The 19,014-nt window shown below is 41.3% G+C and overlaps 3 protein-coding genes across 4 annotated transcripts in view; 2 read left to right on the top strand and 1 right to left on the bottom strand.

Annotated features, from left to right (window-relative positions):
- The window catches only part of LOC118362560 (lateral signaling target protein 2 homolog), a 79,900-nt gene extending 72,498 nt beyond the window's left edge, over window positions 1-7,402 (bottom strand). Inside the window, exon 1 of the mRNA XM_052486285.1 lies at window positions 7,275-7,402. The gene's annotated coding sequence lies outside the window, so the exon portion shown is untranslated. The remainder of the gene's footprint in view (window positions 1-7,274) is intronic.
- Window positions 7,259-15,289, top strand: LOC118362558 (major surface trophozoite antigen 11-like). Of its 2 annotated transcripts, none has more exons than XM_035742980.2 (9): window positions 7,259-7,407; window positions 11,100-11,348; window positions 11,823-11,961; window positions 12,049-12,137; window positions 12,416-12,479; window positions 12,819-12,907; window positions 13,191-13,303; window positions 13,413-13,569; window positions 13,975-15,289. In XM_035742980.2, exons 1-9 carry the CDS (start codon window positions 7,359-7,361, stop codon window positions 14,130-14,132), a joined length of 1,107 nt encoding a protein of 368 aa, XP_035598873.1. In that variant the 5' UTR covers window positions 7,259-7,358; the 3' UTR covers window positions 14,133-15,289. The 2 variants fall into 2 exon arrangements, with proteins under 2 accessions (XP_035598873.1, XP_035598875.1); XM_035742982.2 differs by lacking the exon at window positions 7,259-7,407 and adding an exon at window positions 7,518-7,645.
- Window positions 15,290-16,783: 1,494 nt separating this feature from the next.
- Window positions 16,784-18,289, top strand: mrpl35 (mitochondrial ribosomal protein L35). Its single transcript, XM_035742979.2, has 4 exons — window positions 16,784-16,910; window positions 17,177-17,339; window positions 17,616-17,760; window positions 17,878-18,289. The coding sequence occupies exons 1-4, from the start codon at window positions 16,880-16,882 to the stop codon at window positions 18,064-18,066; spliced, it is 528 nt and encodes a 175-aa protein (XP_035598872.1). The 5' UTR covers window positions 16,784-16,879; the 3' UTR covers window positions 18,067-18,289.
- Window positions 18,290-19,014: the final 725 nt, after the last annotated feature.

Raw genomic sequence — 19,014 nt, 5'->3', positions numbered from 1 at the left:
AGAGGGTACACAGAGGGTGCACGGAGGGTACACAGAGGGTGCACAGAGGGTACACAGAGGGTACACAGAAGGTGCACAGAAGGTGCACAGAGGGTACACAGAGGGTGCACAGAGGGTGCACAGAAGGTACACAGAGGGTACACAGAGGGTACACAGAGGGTACACAGATGCTGAATTGTGGCACTTTAGCAAGTCTTTATTCATTTAAAAAATCTGATTTATTGAATTCTCCATGTGGTCTATTTTAAAGATGCACAATTTCTACTTAAAACATCAAATGGACGCAAAAGGCACTCTACGTGGAATGACCCAGCTATCAGCTGTTCTTACTAGCTAAGTCGATGAAGTATAGTTTTATCTACTTAGTGTTATGTCTTGTAAATTCAATTTCCATTAGCTACAATTCTTATTGCAATAAGTATAGGATGTTTATTATATATATATATATATATATATATATATATATATATATATATATATATATATTGACAACAACACTTTGGTGACAACATGAGTCTGGTAAGTCTCTTCCCCTTTCTCATCACTCAGACAACAAACACCTCCCACTGGGCAAAGACGACAATTCAACGTCTATCCCACGTTGATTCAATGTAATCTCATTGAAATGACGGGAAACAATGTTGATTCAACCAGTGTGAGCCCAGCTCTTTCCTCTCCCTTTGTTTTCCCATGTGTGTTTACCCCCTTTATATTTCCTGACTGTACCCATATGTATCCATGCTGAGCAGGATTCAATAGAGATCCTTGATACCAGATGCTTCACCAATACAAGTGAAGGCACAGCATACAGTGCAACAGGCATCCTGCCCATAGGAGGCACGTGCCCCCTCAGATTCTCCTATTTAAATAAATAAATAACATCAAATCTCTGATACTACTAGCCGCTTTGCAATTTATGACGTTGGCTTTAGCTAGCCTAGATAGGTTCCCAATCTCCCAAATTCATAACTAGCTACCAAGAAGCCATTTAAAGTTAGAGTATCTAGCGTGTCTAACTATCATAACTGGCATGCCTGCTGGCAAGGTTAGTAGACTTTAGAAAAGCAAGCAACAACTAAACATACTGAATAAGACTCATTACTTTCAATCTTTTACCCAGATCTTAGCAGAGATGCAGAGAATCATATTTAGTTTCTTTAAAAAAAAGAACCACTGGTCATGAGGATACAGACAACTCAAGATGTATGCTTAGATATGCAGAAAAATATATATTTTTTTACATGAGGCAATTGATTGTCTGTGATGTGCCCTTTTGTCAGGTGAGCCCTTGGTTGTAGGAGAAGAAATTGTTGATTTGACCTGTGAGGTTTTTACTCCATATTTTGTGAACCTCACCAAAGACAATGTATATCTCACCAAAGACAATGTATATCTCACCAAAGACAATGTATATCTCACCAACAACAATGTAGATCTCACCAACAACAATGTAGATCTCACCAACAACAATGTAGATCTTACCAACAACAATGTAGATCTCACCAACAACAATGACTCAATAGTGGTGAGTACAAATCTGTAATTAGCCTATCACATTTATTGTTACTTTTCCCATGGGGTGTGTGAGATTTAATTTTAAAATGTTCTGTTTCTTATTGACTCATCCCATTGCAGAGCGTAGATGGTGAGTTTCTCTCGGTATATCATTCACCATTTAATGTTGAGTTGGAGCTAGTGTTGAATGTCTACGGAGATGTGACTGGGAAAGTTGGGTACTGTGGAGTGATGATGAAGAAGAAGCGGCTATTATTGTTCCTGACAGTCCAGTGAAAGCCCACCTCTTTGCTGCCCAGCAGCTCTTTGCTGCCCAGCAAGTGAAAGTAAAGATGCCTTACTAGAAAATCACTCAAGTACAAGTGAAAGTCGCACAGTAAAATACCACTTGAGTAAAAGTCTAAAAGTATTTTGGTTTTAAATATGCTTAAGTTTCAAAAGTAAATATAATTGCAAAAATATACATAAGTATCAAAAGTACTTAAAAAATAGTAATACAGATAGCCAGGGGCAAATCAAATAAAATTTTATTGGTCACATACATATGGTTAGCAGATGTTAATGCGAGTGTAGCGAAATGCTTTTGCTTCTAGTTCCGGCAGTGCAGTAATATTTTCAAGATGGCATAGCAGTCGGATGTCTGTTTTGTCTTGTCACGTCCCGTGTATATATTGTTTTCTTCGTATTATCAAGGCACAAGGCGAGACCCAGATGCAGACACAGGAGGCAGATGGTTGGAGTCCAAAGCGGTAGGCAGGAGAATGGTCATGGACAGGGGAAAAAGTTCAAAACCAGATCAGAGTCCAGAAAGTACAGAGTGGCAGACAGGCTCGTGGCCGAGGCAGGCAGAATGGTCAGGCAGGCGGGAAACAGAGTCCAGAAACAGGCAAGGGTCAAAACCGGGAGGACTAGAGCAAAAAGAAGTATGAAATAAACACGCTAGTTGACTTGACAAAACATACAGTACAAGATGAACTGGCAAAGGAGAGACAGGAAACACAGGGATAAATACACTGGGGAAAATAAGCGACACCCAGAGGGGGTGGAGACAATCACAGGAACAGGTGAAACAGATCAGACAAGTATATATTTTAAATCTCAATTTCCATCTACGGACTGAACATACTCTACTGCAACCCGCCTCACCCAATGTGCTACGGATCTGATATTTTTATACAACATAGCAATTAAACACTAGAATGGTATAATGTGCAGGAGATGAATGTGCAAGTAGAGATACTGGGGTGCAAAGGAGCAAGATAAGTAAATAAATACAGTATGGGGATGAGGTAGATTGGATGGGCTATTTACAGATAAGCTATGTACAGATGCAGTGATCTGTGAGCTGCTCTGACAGCTGGTGCTTAAAGCTAGTTTGGGAGGAAAGAGTCTCCAGCTTTAGTGATTTTTGCAGTTAGTTCCAGTCATTGGCAGCGGAGAACTGGAAGGAGAGGCAGCCAGAGGAAGAATTGGCTTTGGGTGTGACCAGTGAGATATACCTGCTGGAGCTCGTGCTACGGGTGTGTGCTGCTATGGTGACCAGTGAGCTGAGATAAGGCGGGGTTTTACCTAGCAGAGACGACCTGGAGCCAGTGGGTTTGGCTACAAGTATGAAGTGAAGGCCAGCCAACGAGAGCGTACAGGTTGCAGTGATGGGTAGTATATGGGGCTTTGGTGACAAAATGGATGGCAGTGTGGTAGACTGCATCCAATTTATTGAGTAGAGTGTTGGAGGCTATTTTGTAAATGACATCGCCGAAGTCGAGGGTTGGTAGAATAGTCAGTTTTACGAGGGTGTTTGGCAGCATGAGTGAAGGATGCTTAGTTGCGGAATAGGAAGCTGTTTCTAGATCTAATTTTGGATTGGAGATGTTTAATGTGAGTCTGGAAGGAGAGTTTACAGTCTAACCAGACACCTAGGTATTTGTAGTTGTCCACATATTCTAAGTCAGAACCGTCCAGAGTAGTGATGTTGGACGGGCGGGCAGGTTCGGGCAGCGATCGGTTGAAGAGCATGCATTTAATTTTACTAGCATTTAAGAGCAGTTGGAGGCCACGGAAGGAGATTTGTATGGCATTGAAGCTCATCTGGAGGTTAGTTAACACAGTGTCCAAAGAAGGGCCAGAAGTATACAGAATGGTGTCATCTGCATAGAGGTGGATCAAAGAATCACCAGCAGCGAGAGCGACATCATTGATGTATGCAGAGAAGAGAGTCGGCCCTGTGGCACCCCCATAGAGACTGCCAAAGGTCCGGACAACAGGCCCTCCGATTTGACATACTGAACTCTATCAGAGAAATAGTTGGTGAACCAGGCGAGGCCATCATTTAAGAAACCAAGGCTGTTGAGTGTGCAAATAAGAATGTTGTGATTGACAGAGTCGAAAGCCTTAGCCAGGTCGATGAATACGGCTGTACAGTAATGTCTCTTATCGATGGCGGTTATGATATCGTTTAGGACCTTGAGCGTGGCTGAGATGCACCCATGACCAGCTCTGAAACCAGATTGCATAGCGGAGAAGGTACGGGGGGATTCGAAATGGTCGGTAATCTGTTTGTTATCTTGGCTTTCGAAGACCTTAGAAAGGCAGGGTAGAATATATATAGGTCTGTAGCAGTTTGGGTCTAGAGTGTCCCCCCCCCCTTTGAAGAGGGGGATGACCACAGCAGCCTTCCAATCTATGGGAATCTCAGATGATACGAAAGAGAGGTTGAACAGGCTAGTAATAGGGGTTGCAACAATTTCGGCAGATCATTTTAGAAAGAGAGGGTCCAGATTGTCTAGCCCGGCTGATTTGTAAGTGTCCAGATTTTGCAGCTCTTTCAGAACATCAGCTATCTGGATTTTGGTGAAAGAAAAGTGGGGTAGGTTTGGGGGAGGGCAGGGCTGTTGACCGGGGTAGGGGTAGGGGTAGCCAGGTGGAAAGCATGGCCAGCTGTAGAAAAATGCTTATGAAATTCTCAATTATAGTGGATTTATCGGTGGTAACAGTGTTTCGTAGCCTCAGTGCAGTGGGCAGCTGGGAGGAGGTGCTCTTATTCTCCATGGACTTTACAGTGTCCCAGAACTTTTTTGAGTTTGTGCTACAGGATGCACAGTTCTGCTTGAAAAAGCTTGCATTAGCTTTCCTAATTGCCTGTGTATATTTGTTCCTAACTTCCCTGAAAATGTGCATGTCACGGGGGCTGTTCGATGCTAATGCAGAACGCCACAGGATGTTTTTGTGCTGGTCAAGGGCTGTCAGGTCTGGAGAGAACCATGGGCTATATCTGTTCCTGGTTCTACATTTTTTGAATGGGGCATGCTTATTTAAGATGGTGAGGAAGGCACTTTTAAAGAATAACCAGGCATTCCTCTACTGACGGGATGAGGTCAATATCCTTCCAGGATACCCAGGCCAGGTCGATGAGAAAGGTGTTTTAGGGAGCGTTTGACAGTGATGAGGGGTGGTCGTTTGACCACAGACCCATTACGGATGCAGGCAAGGAGGCAGTGATCGTTGAGATCTTGGTTGAAAACAGCAGAGGTATATTTGGAGAGCAAGTTGGTTAGGATGATTTCTATGAGGGTGCCCATGTTTACGGATTTGGGGTTGTACCTGGTGGGTTCATTGATAATTTGTGTGAGATTGAGGGCATCAAGCTTAGATTGTAGGATGGCCGGGGTTATAAGCATGTCACAGTTTAGATCACCTAGCAGCACGAGCTCTGAGGATAGATGGGGGGCAATCAATTCACACATGGTGTCCAGGGCACAGCTGGGTACAGAGGGGGGTCTATAGCAAGTGGCAACGGTGAGAGACTTATTTCTGGAAAGATAGATTTTTAAAAGTAGAAGCTCGAATTGTTTGGGTACAAACCTGGATAGTAAGACAGAACTCTGCAGGCTATCTCTGCAGTAGATTGCAACTCTGCCCCCTTTGGCAGTTCTATCTTGTCGGAAAAAAATTATACTTAGGGATGAAAATTTCTGCGTTTTTGGTGGTTTTCCTAAGCCAGGATTCAGACACGGCTAAGACATCCGGGTTGGCAGAGTGTGCTAACGCAGTGAATAAAGCAAACTTAGGGAGTATGCTTCTAATGTTAACATGCATGAAACCAAGGCTTTTACAGTTACAGAAGTCAACAAATGAGAGCACCTGGGGAGTAGGAGTGGGGCTAGGCACTTCAGGTCCTGGATTATCCTCTACATCACCAGAGGAACAGAGGAGAAGTAGGATAAGGGTACGGCTAAAGGCTATAAGAACTGGCCGTCTAGTACGTTCGGAACAGAGAGTAAAAGGAGCAGGTTTCTGGGCAGGATAGCATAGATTCAAGGCATAATGTACAGACAAAGGTATGGTAGGAAGAGAGTGCATTGGAGGTAAACCTAGGCATTGAGTAATGAGGAGAGAGATATAGTCTCTAGAGACGTTTAAACCAGGGGATGGGGCAGGCCTAGAGGCAGGGCTAGAGGCTCTTACACAGTATTCCAATTTTTGGAACTTTTTGCAGAAGACTTGCTTTAAAGGTTTTATTACATGTTCTTTGTTTGTTTATTGATTATTTAATGGTATTTTCATTTATATCTTAAATTTGCACAAATGGGAATGTGGTTTAATTCAAGAAGTTTAAGCTGCCTATCAATCATTGTTTTTGAAACCAGTGGACAGCCAGTGAAAAATATGCTCTTGCAACAGCTGCATAGTGCAGATCCCAGTCAATGGAATAAAACTCTAATGGGGACATGCTCAAACTCACACACTTTTGATAGACTTAAAGGGGGAATCTGTTGTTGCTACATCCATTTTTGGACTTAGAAATTGTATACATGAATGTAAAGATATAATTGAATCATGTTATTTTATATGCAGTAGAAAGCGAGGGGTTAGAAGAAGTCTACATAACCAACTCATAAAGTAAAATTGAACATCCATATTATGGCCAGCTATGTAAACTTTAACATTGATGTATCCTGCAAAATATGTTTTTAAATTGGTAACATACATGTTTATCTTCTTCTAACACCCCTTAAGGGGAAAGTAATCTAACAGTAACTGAATGTAATAAGATTACGTTACTGAGTTTGGGTAATCCCAAAATTGTGTTACTGATCACAATTTTGGACAGGTAACTAGTAACGGATTACATTTAGATAGTAATCTACCCAACCCTGCTGCACATTATGGAAGTATATTGTTGGTGGTGTACAACGTTGTCATAGAACTGTTTATTTGAAATGGTTTTGTGAATTTAAATGTGCGGTATGTCTGGTTTTAGAGCATAGACTACATCACTTTCATGTGACCCGTTTAAAATGTATATACACATTGAAAAGAGAATGGGGTGGGGACAAGTCGAATTCAGCAAGTACAGTTTCACTGTAATATACTTTGGCCCCTAGAAAATAAATTATATATAATAATTTATTGATTTAATTCATTATTTTAACACCAGATTGTCTGCATGATTTTATTCTGCGGCTGCGCTTTGACGTTATCGAAACCAGAGAGGAAGAGGCAAAGCGGGAGATTTCACTCTCCCAAAATTTTGCTAAATCTGTTCAAAATAAACCCAAAGCGTTTCAATGGATTTATTTTGGACATAAATTTATCGCCTGCCTTCCCGTCTTTGGGACGACTCCCATTGTTAGTGCGGAGACATGAGCATCTCGTCAATATACAGATATCTGCCAAAACTTCTAAGTAAAATCACATGATCTGTATTTTGTCATATGACATTGATGAGCCCGACAAGCAACGAGAAACAAGCAACTCACCGTGGACTTCACTAAAAGAAAGACAACCGTCAGGGATGAAATTCTATAAAACGTTTTTGTGACTTTGACGATAATATCTGGAGTATGGAATGTTGGGGAGTTTTGACTGCGATAGCTGCCGCTTGTCTGCTAGGTAAGGTTGGAGGTTTGTTGTCTTGGTTTGTCAACTGGGGCGTAATCATTAGTACAAACAGTTACGAAACGTGAGTTTCTATTGGACAGATTCAGGTAGGTCCCTCCCCGTTTCGTTTGTTTCAGTTTAAGAAACGTTTTGCAACAGAATTGGCGTAATGAATACACCCATGGCAAACAACACTGACTGCTTTTTAGCAACCTATGACTGAAGACAGTTCTACATGGGATTGTTTGAGGTACTCACCCACTAGTGCAACTGTGTAGATCTTTTTCTGTTTATGAACTTTGGCTAGACTTTTTCCTTAGGCACGCCATTCAATTTATCATTCACAATTCTGATTTGATTTTTTAAAGTTTTACACACTGTGGTATCCATGGTTTATTCTCTGATTCAAAACGTTCTTAAATGACTGAATGCAACCTTAACATTACACACTGCTTTGCAACAATGCTGCATAAGTGCAGCATTTAAAGTTAATGTTAATCAACATTCAACTGTTATTGTGAGGTGACATTTGTTGGCCTTTAGGACCTATTCATCAAGCCCTGCAGTTCATTCTAGTAGTCAATTAACACACATTACCCAAGCAGTTCCCCATGCTCTGGCAATCTAAACTCAATAGAATATACGGTACAGTATAAACAGAGGGCCCTGGCCAACTCTGAGCATTTTTGGAGTATAAACCAGGTGAAATCTCATGACCTGTTTTTGAATAATTGCATTTCTTGAAGAGGGTGTCGTTCTCTCAGTAAAGCAGCTCGGCTCACTGCTAATGTGATTACTGCCACAATAACGTCTCTGTGTGCTGCTGCTCTCTTTCCCCAACTCACTGTAGGTCAGACATCATGATATATTGTGTTAAAGGTGTTTAATAGTGTCACATTACACACTCCACAAATGGCTACATATCCTAAAGAAGACTTACTTTGAAATACTTTTTGTGAAACATTGGCTACCTCATTGTGAAATAGATCAGGTGGGTGTGATTCAGAATGGCAACATTGTTGTAAGATATCAGAGGAATGAGCAAGTAGACATCTAAAATCTTTCATGCTGGAATGTTTTGCCATTCTTTGATCAGGAACAAGGCTTTTAATTTATACTCCTCTTTGGAGAATGTGCCACATAGGCCTATTACTGGATTTTCCTCAAACACTAAGGGTTGAAATCTGTGGATGTCTACTGAAAGATAATCTGATTGTAGTGAGGGGAAGGTTAGGTGTCACATGATGTCTGCAATGGGTTACGCCATCAAATACCAATCACTGATGAACTTTTGGTCTTCTGAACCATACTAATCAGTGTTTTGACCCATTAGGCTATATGGGTTCTGAATATCTAGCTTCCCAGGTCATGTGCTCTATTTCAGGGGAGTCAGGAACCAATACACACAGTCAGTCAGGAAGGCAACGGCTAGCTTTTTCAAACAGAAATGTGCATCCTGTAGCTCTAACTCCCAAAAGTTCTGGGACAATGTAAAGTCCATGGAGAATAAAAGCACCTCCTCCCAGCTGCCCACTGCACTGAGGCTAGGAAACACTGTCACCACCGATAAATCCACGATAATCAAGAATTTCAATAAGCATTTCTCTACAGCTGACCATGCTTTCCTCCTGGCTACCCCAACCCCGGCCAACATCCCCCGCAGCGACTTGCCCAAGCCTCCCCAGCTTCTCCTTCACCCAAATCCAGATAGCAGATATTCTAAAAGACCTGCAAAACCTGGACCTGTACAAATAAGCTGGGCTAGAAAATCTGGATCCTCTCTTTCTAAAATTATCCGCCGCCATTGTTGCAACCTCTATTACTAGTCTATTCAACCTCTCTTTCGTATCGTCCGAGATTCCTAAAGATTGGAAAGATGCCGCGGTCATACCCCTCTTCAAAGGGGGTGACACCCTAGACCCAAACTGTTACAGAACTATATCCATCCTGTCCTGCCTATCTAAAGTCTTCGAAAGCCAAGTTAACAAACAAATCACTGACCATTTTGACCATCTTCTGACCATCTTCTCCGCTGTGCAATCCGGTTTACGAGCTGGTCACGGGTGCACTTCAGCCACGCTCAAGGTCCTAAACGATATCATAACCGTCATCGATAAAAGACAGTACTGTGCAGCCGTCTTCATCGACCTGGCCAAGGCTTTTGACTCTGGCAATCACCGTATTCTTATTGGCAGACTCAACAGCCTTGGTTTCTCAAATGACTGCCTCACCTGGTTCCCCAACTACTTCTCAGACAGAGTTCAGTGTGTCAAATCGGAGGGCCTGTTGTCCGGATCTCTGGCAGTCTCTATGGGGAAACCGCAAGGTTAAATTCTCGGGCCGACTCTTTTCTCTGTATATTTTAATGATGTTGCTCTTGCTGCGGGTGAGTCCTTGATCCACCTCTACGCAGACGACACCATTCTGTATACATCTGGCCCTTCTTTGGACACTGTGTTAACAAACCTCCAGGCGAACTTCAATGCCATACAACACTCCTTCCGTGGCCTCCAACTGCTCTTAAATGCTAGTAAAACTAAATGCATGCTCTTCAACCGATCGCCTGCATCGCTACTCTGGATGGGTCTGACTTAGAATATGTGGACAACTACAAATACCTAGGTGTCTGGCTAGACTGTAAACTCCCCTTCCAGTCTCATATTAAGCATCTCCAATCCAAAATTACATTTAGAATCGGCTTCCTATTTCACAACGAAGCATCCTTCACTCATGCTGCCAAACATACCCTCGATAAACTGACTATCCTACCGGTCCTCGACTTCGGCGATGTCATTTACACAATAGCCTCCAACACTCTACTCAGCAAACTGCATGCAGTCTATCACAGTCCTTTATCACAGTGAAAAGCCCCATATACCACCCACCACTGCAACCTGTATGCTCTCGTTGGCTGGCCCTCGCTACATATACGTCGCCAGACCTACTGGCTCCATCTATAAGTCTTTGCTAGGTACAGCTCCGCCTTATCTCAGCTCACTGGTCACCATAACAACACCAACCTGTAGCACGGCCTCCAGAAGGTATATCTCACTGGTCATCCCCAAAGCCAACACCTACTTTTGCTGCCTTTCCTTCCAGTTCTCTGCTCCCAATGACCGGAATGAATTGCAAAAATCGCTGAAGTTGGAGACTTCTCTCCCTCACTAACTTTAAACATCAGCTATCTGAGCAGCTTACCGATCACTGCAGCTGTACACAGCCCATATGTAAATAGCCCATCCAACTACCTACCTCATCCCCATATTGTTTTTATTTACTTTTTTGCTCTTTTGCGCACCAGTATTTCTACTTGCCTTTCATCATCTGCACATCTATCACTCCAGTGTTAATTTGCTGAATTGTAATTACTTCGCTACTCTTGGCCTATTTATTGCCTTACCTCCTTATTCCATTTGCACACATTGTATATAGATTGTTCTATTGTGTTATTGACTGTACTTTTGTTTTTCACGTGTAACTGCGTTGTTTTTTGTCGCAATGCTTTGCTTTATCTTGGCCAGGTCACAGTTGTAAAAGAGAACTTGTTCTCAACTGGCCTACCTGGTTAAATAAAGGTGAATAAATAAAAGATCCACTGTAGCATTTGCATATCTAACACATTGCTACTTAGAGAGAGGCTGGGAATGTTTACTTTTCTCCTGTTTCTAGAACTATTTCTCTGAAGGTCTGTCTTGTTATAACAGGTGTGGTGGTGAGCCAGGCGACGGCGCCGATGCTCGGTCTTTCTGTGATGAACACCACATTCATTGAGAATGTGACAGAAACAACCACATTCAGTGAGACCCCTACAGTCAGTGAGACCCCTACAGTCAGTGAGACCCCTACATTCAATGAGAAAGTGACAGCAACCCCCCATATGATCCTCAGCACCACGTCCCCAGGCTGCTCTGCCCTCTGTGAGGCCTGTATCCCAGGGTCCTACTCCGACAAAGGTGAGTCTGAACTATGGGCCTGCTTACCCAGGCCTGGCAGAGAGAGGGAGACTGAGAATTAAATAATCCTCCTCAAAAGCTTTTTATTGTCACTGTGTTTTGCTGTAGTAGAGAACTAAATGTTAGCTCACTGCTTTAGAAAGTGCTCTTTTTGTTAGCTACAACATTTCAATAATTTTCCTGTGTAGACTTTTATATTTATCACCACAACCTATAAATTAGGTAGAAACACACCACAGGCAATTGATGCAGCACTGTAATGTAGTTTTTAACCATGTGACATCTATTTTTAACACCAAGGATGTTTGTTCTTATGGTATGCTAAGTGGACAGCTTTGCTGTATTATTTGACTCCTGCCATTTGTCTGGCCTGTGGCCTCTACAGAGTACGTGAAAGATAATATGGCTAAACTGTAAAATTAAGATGTAAACAACACAGCCTGTTCAATAATAGACTTCTGATCCATCCCCCAGACACCTTCCTGTGTTCCTGCTGCCGTGAACCAGGGCTGTGTCTGTTCACTGGGGCTTGCCTCCCATGTTCCAGAGGGTTCTTTCAGAGTCTGGCTGGACAACAGCGATGTCTGCCCTGCAGCCAGGGTTTTTACACCAAGTAAGTCTCTGTCGACTGAGGGCATAGCCGATTCACAAACATTCTGTAGACCACTGTTGCATTAATCCTCTTCCTCTTCTCTTGCAGTTCCACCGGCAGCCGTGTCTGTCAGTCCTGCCCCGCAGGCTCCTACAGCAACAACACAGGCTCCGACTCCTGCCAAAGTTGTTCTCCAGGTATTTATATCAATATTTGTTCTGTTTTGGTTGTATAAGCATTTCAATAATTACTTACTTGTAACTATTCCTGTGATTATATTATAGTGTTGTGAATTTTTGTTTGTTTTGAACAGCCATGCACATAGGCAGAGAGAAAGTTAAAGGAGTGAATACAAAATGTGTAACAACTGATGAAAACAATCAGCTCTACTGCATAAGAGCTGGACTTCAGTTATTTGTTGCACATTTAAACAAACCAAGACTTTAGAAATAGAAATGGAACGTTTTATTTTCAGGTTTCTATATGTCTCAACAAAATGCCACATTGTGCAGTCCATGTCAACGAGGAACATTCTGCAAGTATGTTGCCCTTCATGGTCACCTTAGATCTGTGGTTCCTAAACTAATGTGGTATGCACTGCAGCGGGATCTGCATGAACTCTTGATAATCCACACAAACTGTTGCTTGTCTGCAGATCTAACATTGCATGCGCCCCTCTCATGCTAACAGTCTTACTTCCCAAAACACCTACAGACACACAGACTGACAGACTCATAGGTTTATTAGTGGGCATTGAATATATTATTATTGTAATATTTCAGTGATCAGACACGGGTGGTCATAGCCAGCAGTACGAAACAGTATTTCCAATAAGTTCTTCCCTATTCATTGCAACCTTGTGGCTGTCACTCCCACAGCGCCTCCAATTGTGCTCTGTGTCAGATCTGTCCTGCTGGTACAGAGTCCCTCCAGGCTGCTGCCAAGGAGTGCACACCTTGTCGTCCAGGTAACTGCCAGTGCCAGCCAAAAATATCAACTGTGCTATTCAGTGTGTAAAATATTAAAATTGTGGCTGAGAATGTTCCATTCAATCTAATATCAAGTCAATCTTTAACTATGTCTGTATAGTCTATGACTGAAGTAGCTCTATTTACAGAAGGGTTATCTGGCACTAAATGGATTACATATATAAACACACTAAAGGAAGACATGCATGTTCTAATTTGTGAAGGTAGTACACCGTAATAGCAGACTCAGACAGTTTTAAATGGATGATTGGTTTTGGACAGGCCTGCACAAGGCTCCCCGTCAGAGTATGTGTCAAATCTGCAGCAGCGGCTTCTTCCAGATCCACTGGGGCCAGGAGACCTGTAACCTCTGCCCCGAAAACCACTACTGCCCAGTCAGTACCACAACTCGTATTCCCTGTAAACACCTCTAATACTGAAACTATCCCCAAGGGATTTCCTGACCAACTTTAATGACCAGGGCTCACTTCATCTGTTCCACAGAGTCCAGACGTGAACCCCATCCGGTGCCCTGGCGTTGCCTTCTGTCCTGAAGGCAGCACTGCTCCAGGTTACTGCATGGAGACCTTCTTCCGCAAGGCAGGGGAGGACTGCGAGCTGGCCCCTATCACCATTGCTCTACTTGTCATTGGAGGAGGGGGTATGTCTGAAGACACGTTAACATTTTGGTGTAGTGGGAGGAAAGTGGTTTGAACTTTAGGCTACCAGTTAGATGTTGAAAACCCTTGTCAAGCTTTCATAATGAAATTCACATATTTATTTGGGGTTTTAGTGACCCTTTAATCAAGAAAAGTTGTTCATTGACATGAACATTGTTTATTTCTTCCAATTATACTACTTTTATGCACTTTCTCTGCACTACAAATATCCAAATATTATTTAATTATGCTTATAGGTCATTTGATCTCGAGGCCACATCCTGTAGAAAAAAAACTAGGTGAAATATATAAATCATGCTGAAGTAATCGAGAGTAGTAGTAAGTGACCTTTTTAGTATTTTTGCATACACTATTGATGTGTTGTTTCTCTCTTTTCTCTGGTCCAGTGGCCCTACTCTTTGTCATCCTACTGGTGTTGTGTCGAATGCGAGACACAGGTGGAGAGATTTCCCTCGCGCGACAATTTCTGTTCACCAAAGAGAAGCCGCAAGGTGTATACTACGGGATCCCATGTGACGCCGAGCCAGTATATGCTGGTTGGTGAACATGTCCCCACCCTCATCTGATACTTCCTATTATTGGGGTGAAATGTCTGGCTTTTAGAGCAGAATCAAGGGAAGTCTATGTGCCTCAGTTGTGGACTAATGGACCATAAGAGAAAGCAGACACCAAGCCATGGTTTACCGAATGTCCATTTGAGTACTTTTGATAACTCACCAGCTTTCCTGCGATTTATATCTTCTAGATGTATTTTTAACAAGCAGAAGTGTTTTTCATCTGTATTCTGTGCTTTAGTGATGGTGGATCTCGTTACATTTGTTAAAAATAAGAAAAAATGTCATCAATTGAATTTAACTTTGCATTCCTTTAGATTAATTAGGTAAATGGTTTAAAGAGGCACACACTGGATGGTTTAGGAGGGTTGAAAATGGAGCTTGCGGGCCTCTATAAGGACTTGGTGGAGACCTTGTGTTATGAAAATCACTCTTGTTGATGTTTGTAAATGCATTCAGTCATGGTACATCGATGGGTGTTTAACTTGTGCTTTGAAGATTGTTTTAAGTAAATGTTCCCCTCTGTCACAGAAATAATCTATTTGTTGGTTATACATATGAATCATTTTGGTGATCTGAGGTACTATGTGTTATATTTTATTTTCTGTTTGAACGGCATCACATCTATGTTCATCAATATAAATGTTTTTCACCTATGCTATTTAAAATAAAATAATATTTGTATGTTTTAGAGAAAAACACTGACTCTGACTGGAATAAAGCATAGCCATGCACTACTCTCAAGTGAAATTCTGTTATGATATAATTACTAGCGTATAAAACAGGATACAGACCGAAGTTATAGCTTTCCCGACTTCAATGATCTTTTAAAAATTGGTGGTGTCATCAGCCAATTGTAAAATTTGATCTCTTTATCTTGTATCAGAATAGCCCTAAAGCGATCCTTATTGATGTGAAGTGCCATTACTTGTGTGACCAATAAAAATAGGAAAGGAGAAATTGGGAATCCTTGTTTAATTATGCGTCTAATATTTATTCTCTGTGAGGTTCCATGGGATAATTGAACAGAGCTATTACTATTATTATAAGGTGTCTTAATTACACTTTGAAAATATTGACCAAAACCAAATAATTGTGTTCAACTGTATCAAAAGCCTTGTAAAAGTCTACAAATAAAGCTATCTTCTAATAATGTGCTCACTGTAGTCTATCAAGTCCAATACTAGTCGGATATTATTACATGTCTGCCCTTCATAAAACCAGACGGGGTCCTCTGGGTGTAAACTCTGTGGATTTGTTAAGTAGAAGTGCTCCTGAGTAGAATGGACCCCCTTTTTACTTTGAATTGTTTTTAAAATAAACAAATAATTCACATATCTCATAGAAATACTTTACATTATTTTATAACTAGTAAAAATATATCAATAATTGTGCACATTTTCCATTATTTTCACCCTAATTATTCATGATTGGCTGAGAGAAATGTATGATATAACGATTGTGGGGGCTGTTTTGTTAGACTTTATTCATCATTGCCTGCTGCTGGATAAACATATGTGTTATTATGGCTTTACACCCCGTGCTATATTGTGGATAAAGACTTACTTGTCTATCAGAACACAGAGGGTGTTCTTTAATGGAAGCCTCTTCAACATAATCCAGTTAGAATCAGGAATTCCCCAGGGCAGCTGTCTAGGCCCCCCTTTTCAATCTTTACTAATGACATGCCACTGGCTTTGAGTAAACCGAGTGTGTCAATGTATTGGGATAACTCAACACTATACACATCACCTACATCATCACATTTCACAGCGTGTGAAATAACTGCAACACTTAACAGTTGAGTTGCGGTTAGTTTCAGAATGGGTGGCAAGGAATACTTTTGTTTTGTTGCACTTGGACTACTGTTCAGTTGTGTGGTCAGGTGCCACAAAGAGGGACTTAGGAAATTTACAATTGGCTCAGAACAGGCAGCACAGCTGGCCCTTAAATGTACACGGAGAGCTAACATTAATAATGTGTATGTCAATCTCTCATGGCTCAAAGTGGAGAAGAGATTGACTTCATCACTACTTGTTTTTGTAAGTGTTGACAAGCTGAATGCACCGAGCTGTCTGGTGGAATGTCTTGTGCATATCCCACAAGACAAGCCACCAGAGGTCTCTTCACTGTCCCAAAGTCCAGAACAGACCATGGGAGGCGCACAGTACTACATAGAGCCATGACTACATGGAACTCTATTCCACATCAGATAACAGATGCAAGCAGTAGAATCAGTTTGAAAAAAAAAAGATAAAATACACCTTATAGAACAGCGGAGACTGTGAAGAGACACACACACACACACACACACACACACACACACACACACACACACACACACACACACACACACACACACACACACACACACACACACACACACACACACACAAACACAGGTATAGACACACGCTAGCACACGCACTCAACACACACGTACATTGTAATATTGTTGTATGGTTGTATTTTGTATTGTAGATATGTAGTGATGGAATAATGTTATATGATGTACAGTTTTATATTTTCTTTAATGTGTGACTGTACATGCCTTAATGCGTTTGGACCCCTGAAAGACTAGCTGCTGCCTTGTGGGGATCCCTAATAAATACAAATAAAGTACGAAGTATACAGGTTGGAACTCTTATTCTGAAGGATTCCTCAACAACAACAAAAAAAACGTGACCCGGAAGTGCTTTGTTATTATTGCCTGCTTCACGGCGGCATTACAAGAAACATGGCAGCCATCATGGCCAGGAACGTCCCTGGTATGTAATGCGTTGCTACATCATTGAGCTTTTACCTGTGAGGAATTCAAAGTTTTGTGTAGATTCTATTGATTATATACCTAGCTAATTGCTTGCCTAACGAATCGACATTCGTGGTTATTATTAGCCCAGCGCAGGCTAAGGTTATCCAATGCCAGCACATACTCATGATGCTAGCTGTGTAACTAGCTATGTAGCTAGTGTGGTGATACTGAACAAGATATAGCTTACCTAATTTAGAAATGTATTTATTTTTGCATGGACAGGCTTGATGAGGCCGTTGACTCTGTTTGCCAGGGGGCAGCAGATATGTCGGTTCTCCACCATAATCAATCGTCAAACTGTCCAGAGGTCTCTGGTCACTACTCCTGCATGGGCTTCTCTGTCCGCCAAAGGCTTCCAGACACCAAAGCAGAGCATCCTGCAACGGTGAGCGCTAGGCATACATACTGCTCATCAGATTCAGAAAAGTCATATCGTGCTGATTCAATTTCATCAAGTGCGATTAGCTTTTTTTTAAACTATTAATTTAGCTAGCTAGACAGCTTTTGTTTCAATTGTTTTTTAAAGATGCATTAATCAATTAAATTAATAAGAGAGTAATATCCCCAAGCTTTGTTTGTTTGAATGACATGAAACATTAAAACATTTTTAAAAAACAACAACAATTGTATTACTAATTTGGGTGGGGCTTGGTTCTTGCAGGGTTGCACCTCTCATTCCCAGCCTGGTCCAGCAACCAAGTAGAAACCTCACGTACATCAGTGTGAAAAAAGGGAAGAGGAAATCTGTGAAGTCAGTGGTGAAGAGGTTCATGCGTCTGCACTGTGGCCTGTGGATTAGACGCAAGGTAATGTACAAGTCTCTCATTCTGTTTTCCTTAGGTTCTGAAACGATAAAGGTTGTGGCATTGGCGATCTGTTTCTCCTCTGTCTTCAAATTGACACTTACTGCTGATTCTCAATAGGCTGGATACAAGAAAAAACTGTGGAAGAAGTTGCCTGCCAGAAAGAAGCGTTTAAGGGAGCATGTGTTTTGTAACAAAACACAGAATAAGCTCTTGGACAAAATGACCACAAAATTCTGGAAGAGGAGGAACTGGTTTGTCAATGATCCCTACAAGAAATATCATGAACGTGTCAACCTAAAAGTCTAGAATTGTCCTTCCCACTCTGAGATGTGTGTACATTTGCAATTGGTTAATCAAATTTCATTGTACACAAGAACATTGTTCACAGCATCATTTTGGTCAATGTAGAGTGAAATGCAGATTTGGGCAATTGATGAATAAAATGATCACTGTATTGTTTGTTGTTGAATAAATTAACTCAAATGTATTGACATCTATTACATTTAAATATAATAAAAAATACATAAGCCATGGTGTCACATTGTCTCATATTTATTGGCTGTTATCAATTCACCAACAGAAACACTGATGAGTCAGAGAAAGCACATGTCATTTTAGATCATCCCGGTCTGTCATCTTTTTTCAGAAATTCACAATAAGGTTTGAGCATCATGTGAGATTCTGGTCTGCCAGAAGGTACTTTTTACTCTGAAGCCATCAGTCAGACATGTTTCTCATGCAATTTTTTTGACTCAAGGTTGTGGAAACATGTATTTTGTCCATGACAATAACTCTCCTGACCTTGCCACAAAGTGCTTCAAAAGAATATTGAAAAAAATATTCAGCACTTCAGAATCATTGTAAAATCGGTAAGGCAATCACTGAAGCAAATAAAAACTAAACTAATTCACCCAATGCTCTGTAGTAAATCATTTTCATATGATGACTTTTGTTTATTGATCTGTGTGCTGCTAGATAGCAACAAAAACATGATTAATTTTATTTTGATCCATTTTATTTGAAGGGGCAATCACAATCAAACAACTACTAAAGTTGCAACAAAGATTTTTAAAAATTGTGCCACATGAAAACTGCCCATTAGAAGGAACCTCTTTCTGATAATTCCATGTGCAAACAAGTGTATACCAAAATCTTTTTTTTACCAGAAAGTGATTGAATTTGATGTAAACTGAACACACACCTGAGAAGCCTTAATTTATGTATTGAACAGTGAACTAAAATGAATTCTGCCCA

Source organism: Oncorhynchus keta, chromosome 29 (genome assembly GCF_023373465.1).
Source record: "Oncorhynchus keta strain PuntledgeMale-10-30-2019 chromosome 29, Oket_V2, whole genome shotgun sequence".
Taxonomy (NCBI): domain Eukaryota; kingdom Metazoa; phylum Chordata; class Actinopteri; order Salmoniformes; family Salmonidae; genus Oncorhynchus; species Oncorhynchus keta.
The sequence above is the reverse complement of the archived record's forward strand: the minus strand, read 5'-3'. Positions and strand labels throughout refer to the sequence as shown.

What these genes read in the sequence shown, in the direction of transcription:
- LOC118362558 (XM_035742980.2), top strand. Translation starts at nt 7,359, where the DNA reads ATGGAATGTTGGGGAGTTTTGACTGCGATAGCTGCCGCTTGTCTGCTA. An exon ending in CAACGAGGAACATTCTGCAA is followed by an intron (nt 12,480 to 12,818) that starts GTATGTTGCCCT and finishes TCACTCCCACAG; the next exon opens with CGCCTCCAATTGTGCTCTGT. An exon ending in ACTTGTCATTGGAGGAGGGG is followed by an intron (nt 13,570 to 13,974) that starts GTATGTCTGAAG and finishes TCTCTGGTCCAG; the next exon opens with TGGCCCTACTCTTTGTCATC.
- mrpl35 (XM_035742979.2), top strand. Translation starts at nt 16,880, where the DNA reads ATGGCAGCCATCATGGCCAGGAACGTCCCTG. An exon ending in CATGGCCAGGAACGTCCCTG is followed by an intron (nt 16,911 to 17,176) that starts GTATGTAATGCG and finishes TTGCATGGACAG; the next exon opens with GCTTGATGAGGCCGTTGACT. An exon ending in GCCTGTGGATTAGACGCAAG is followed by an intron (nt 17,761 to 17,877) that starts GTAATGTACAAG and finishes GATTCTCAATAG; the next exon opens with GCTGGATACAAGAAAAAACT.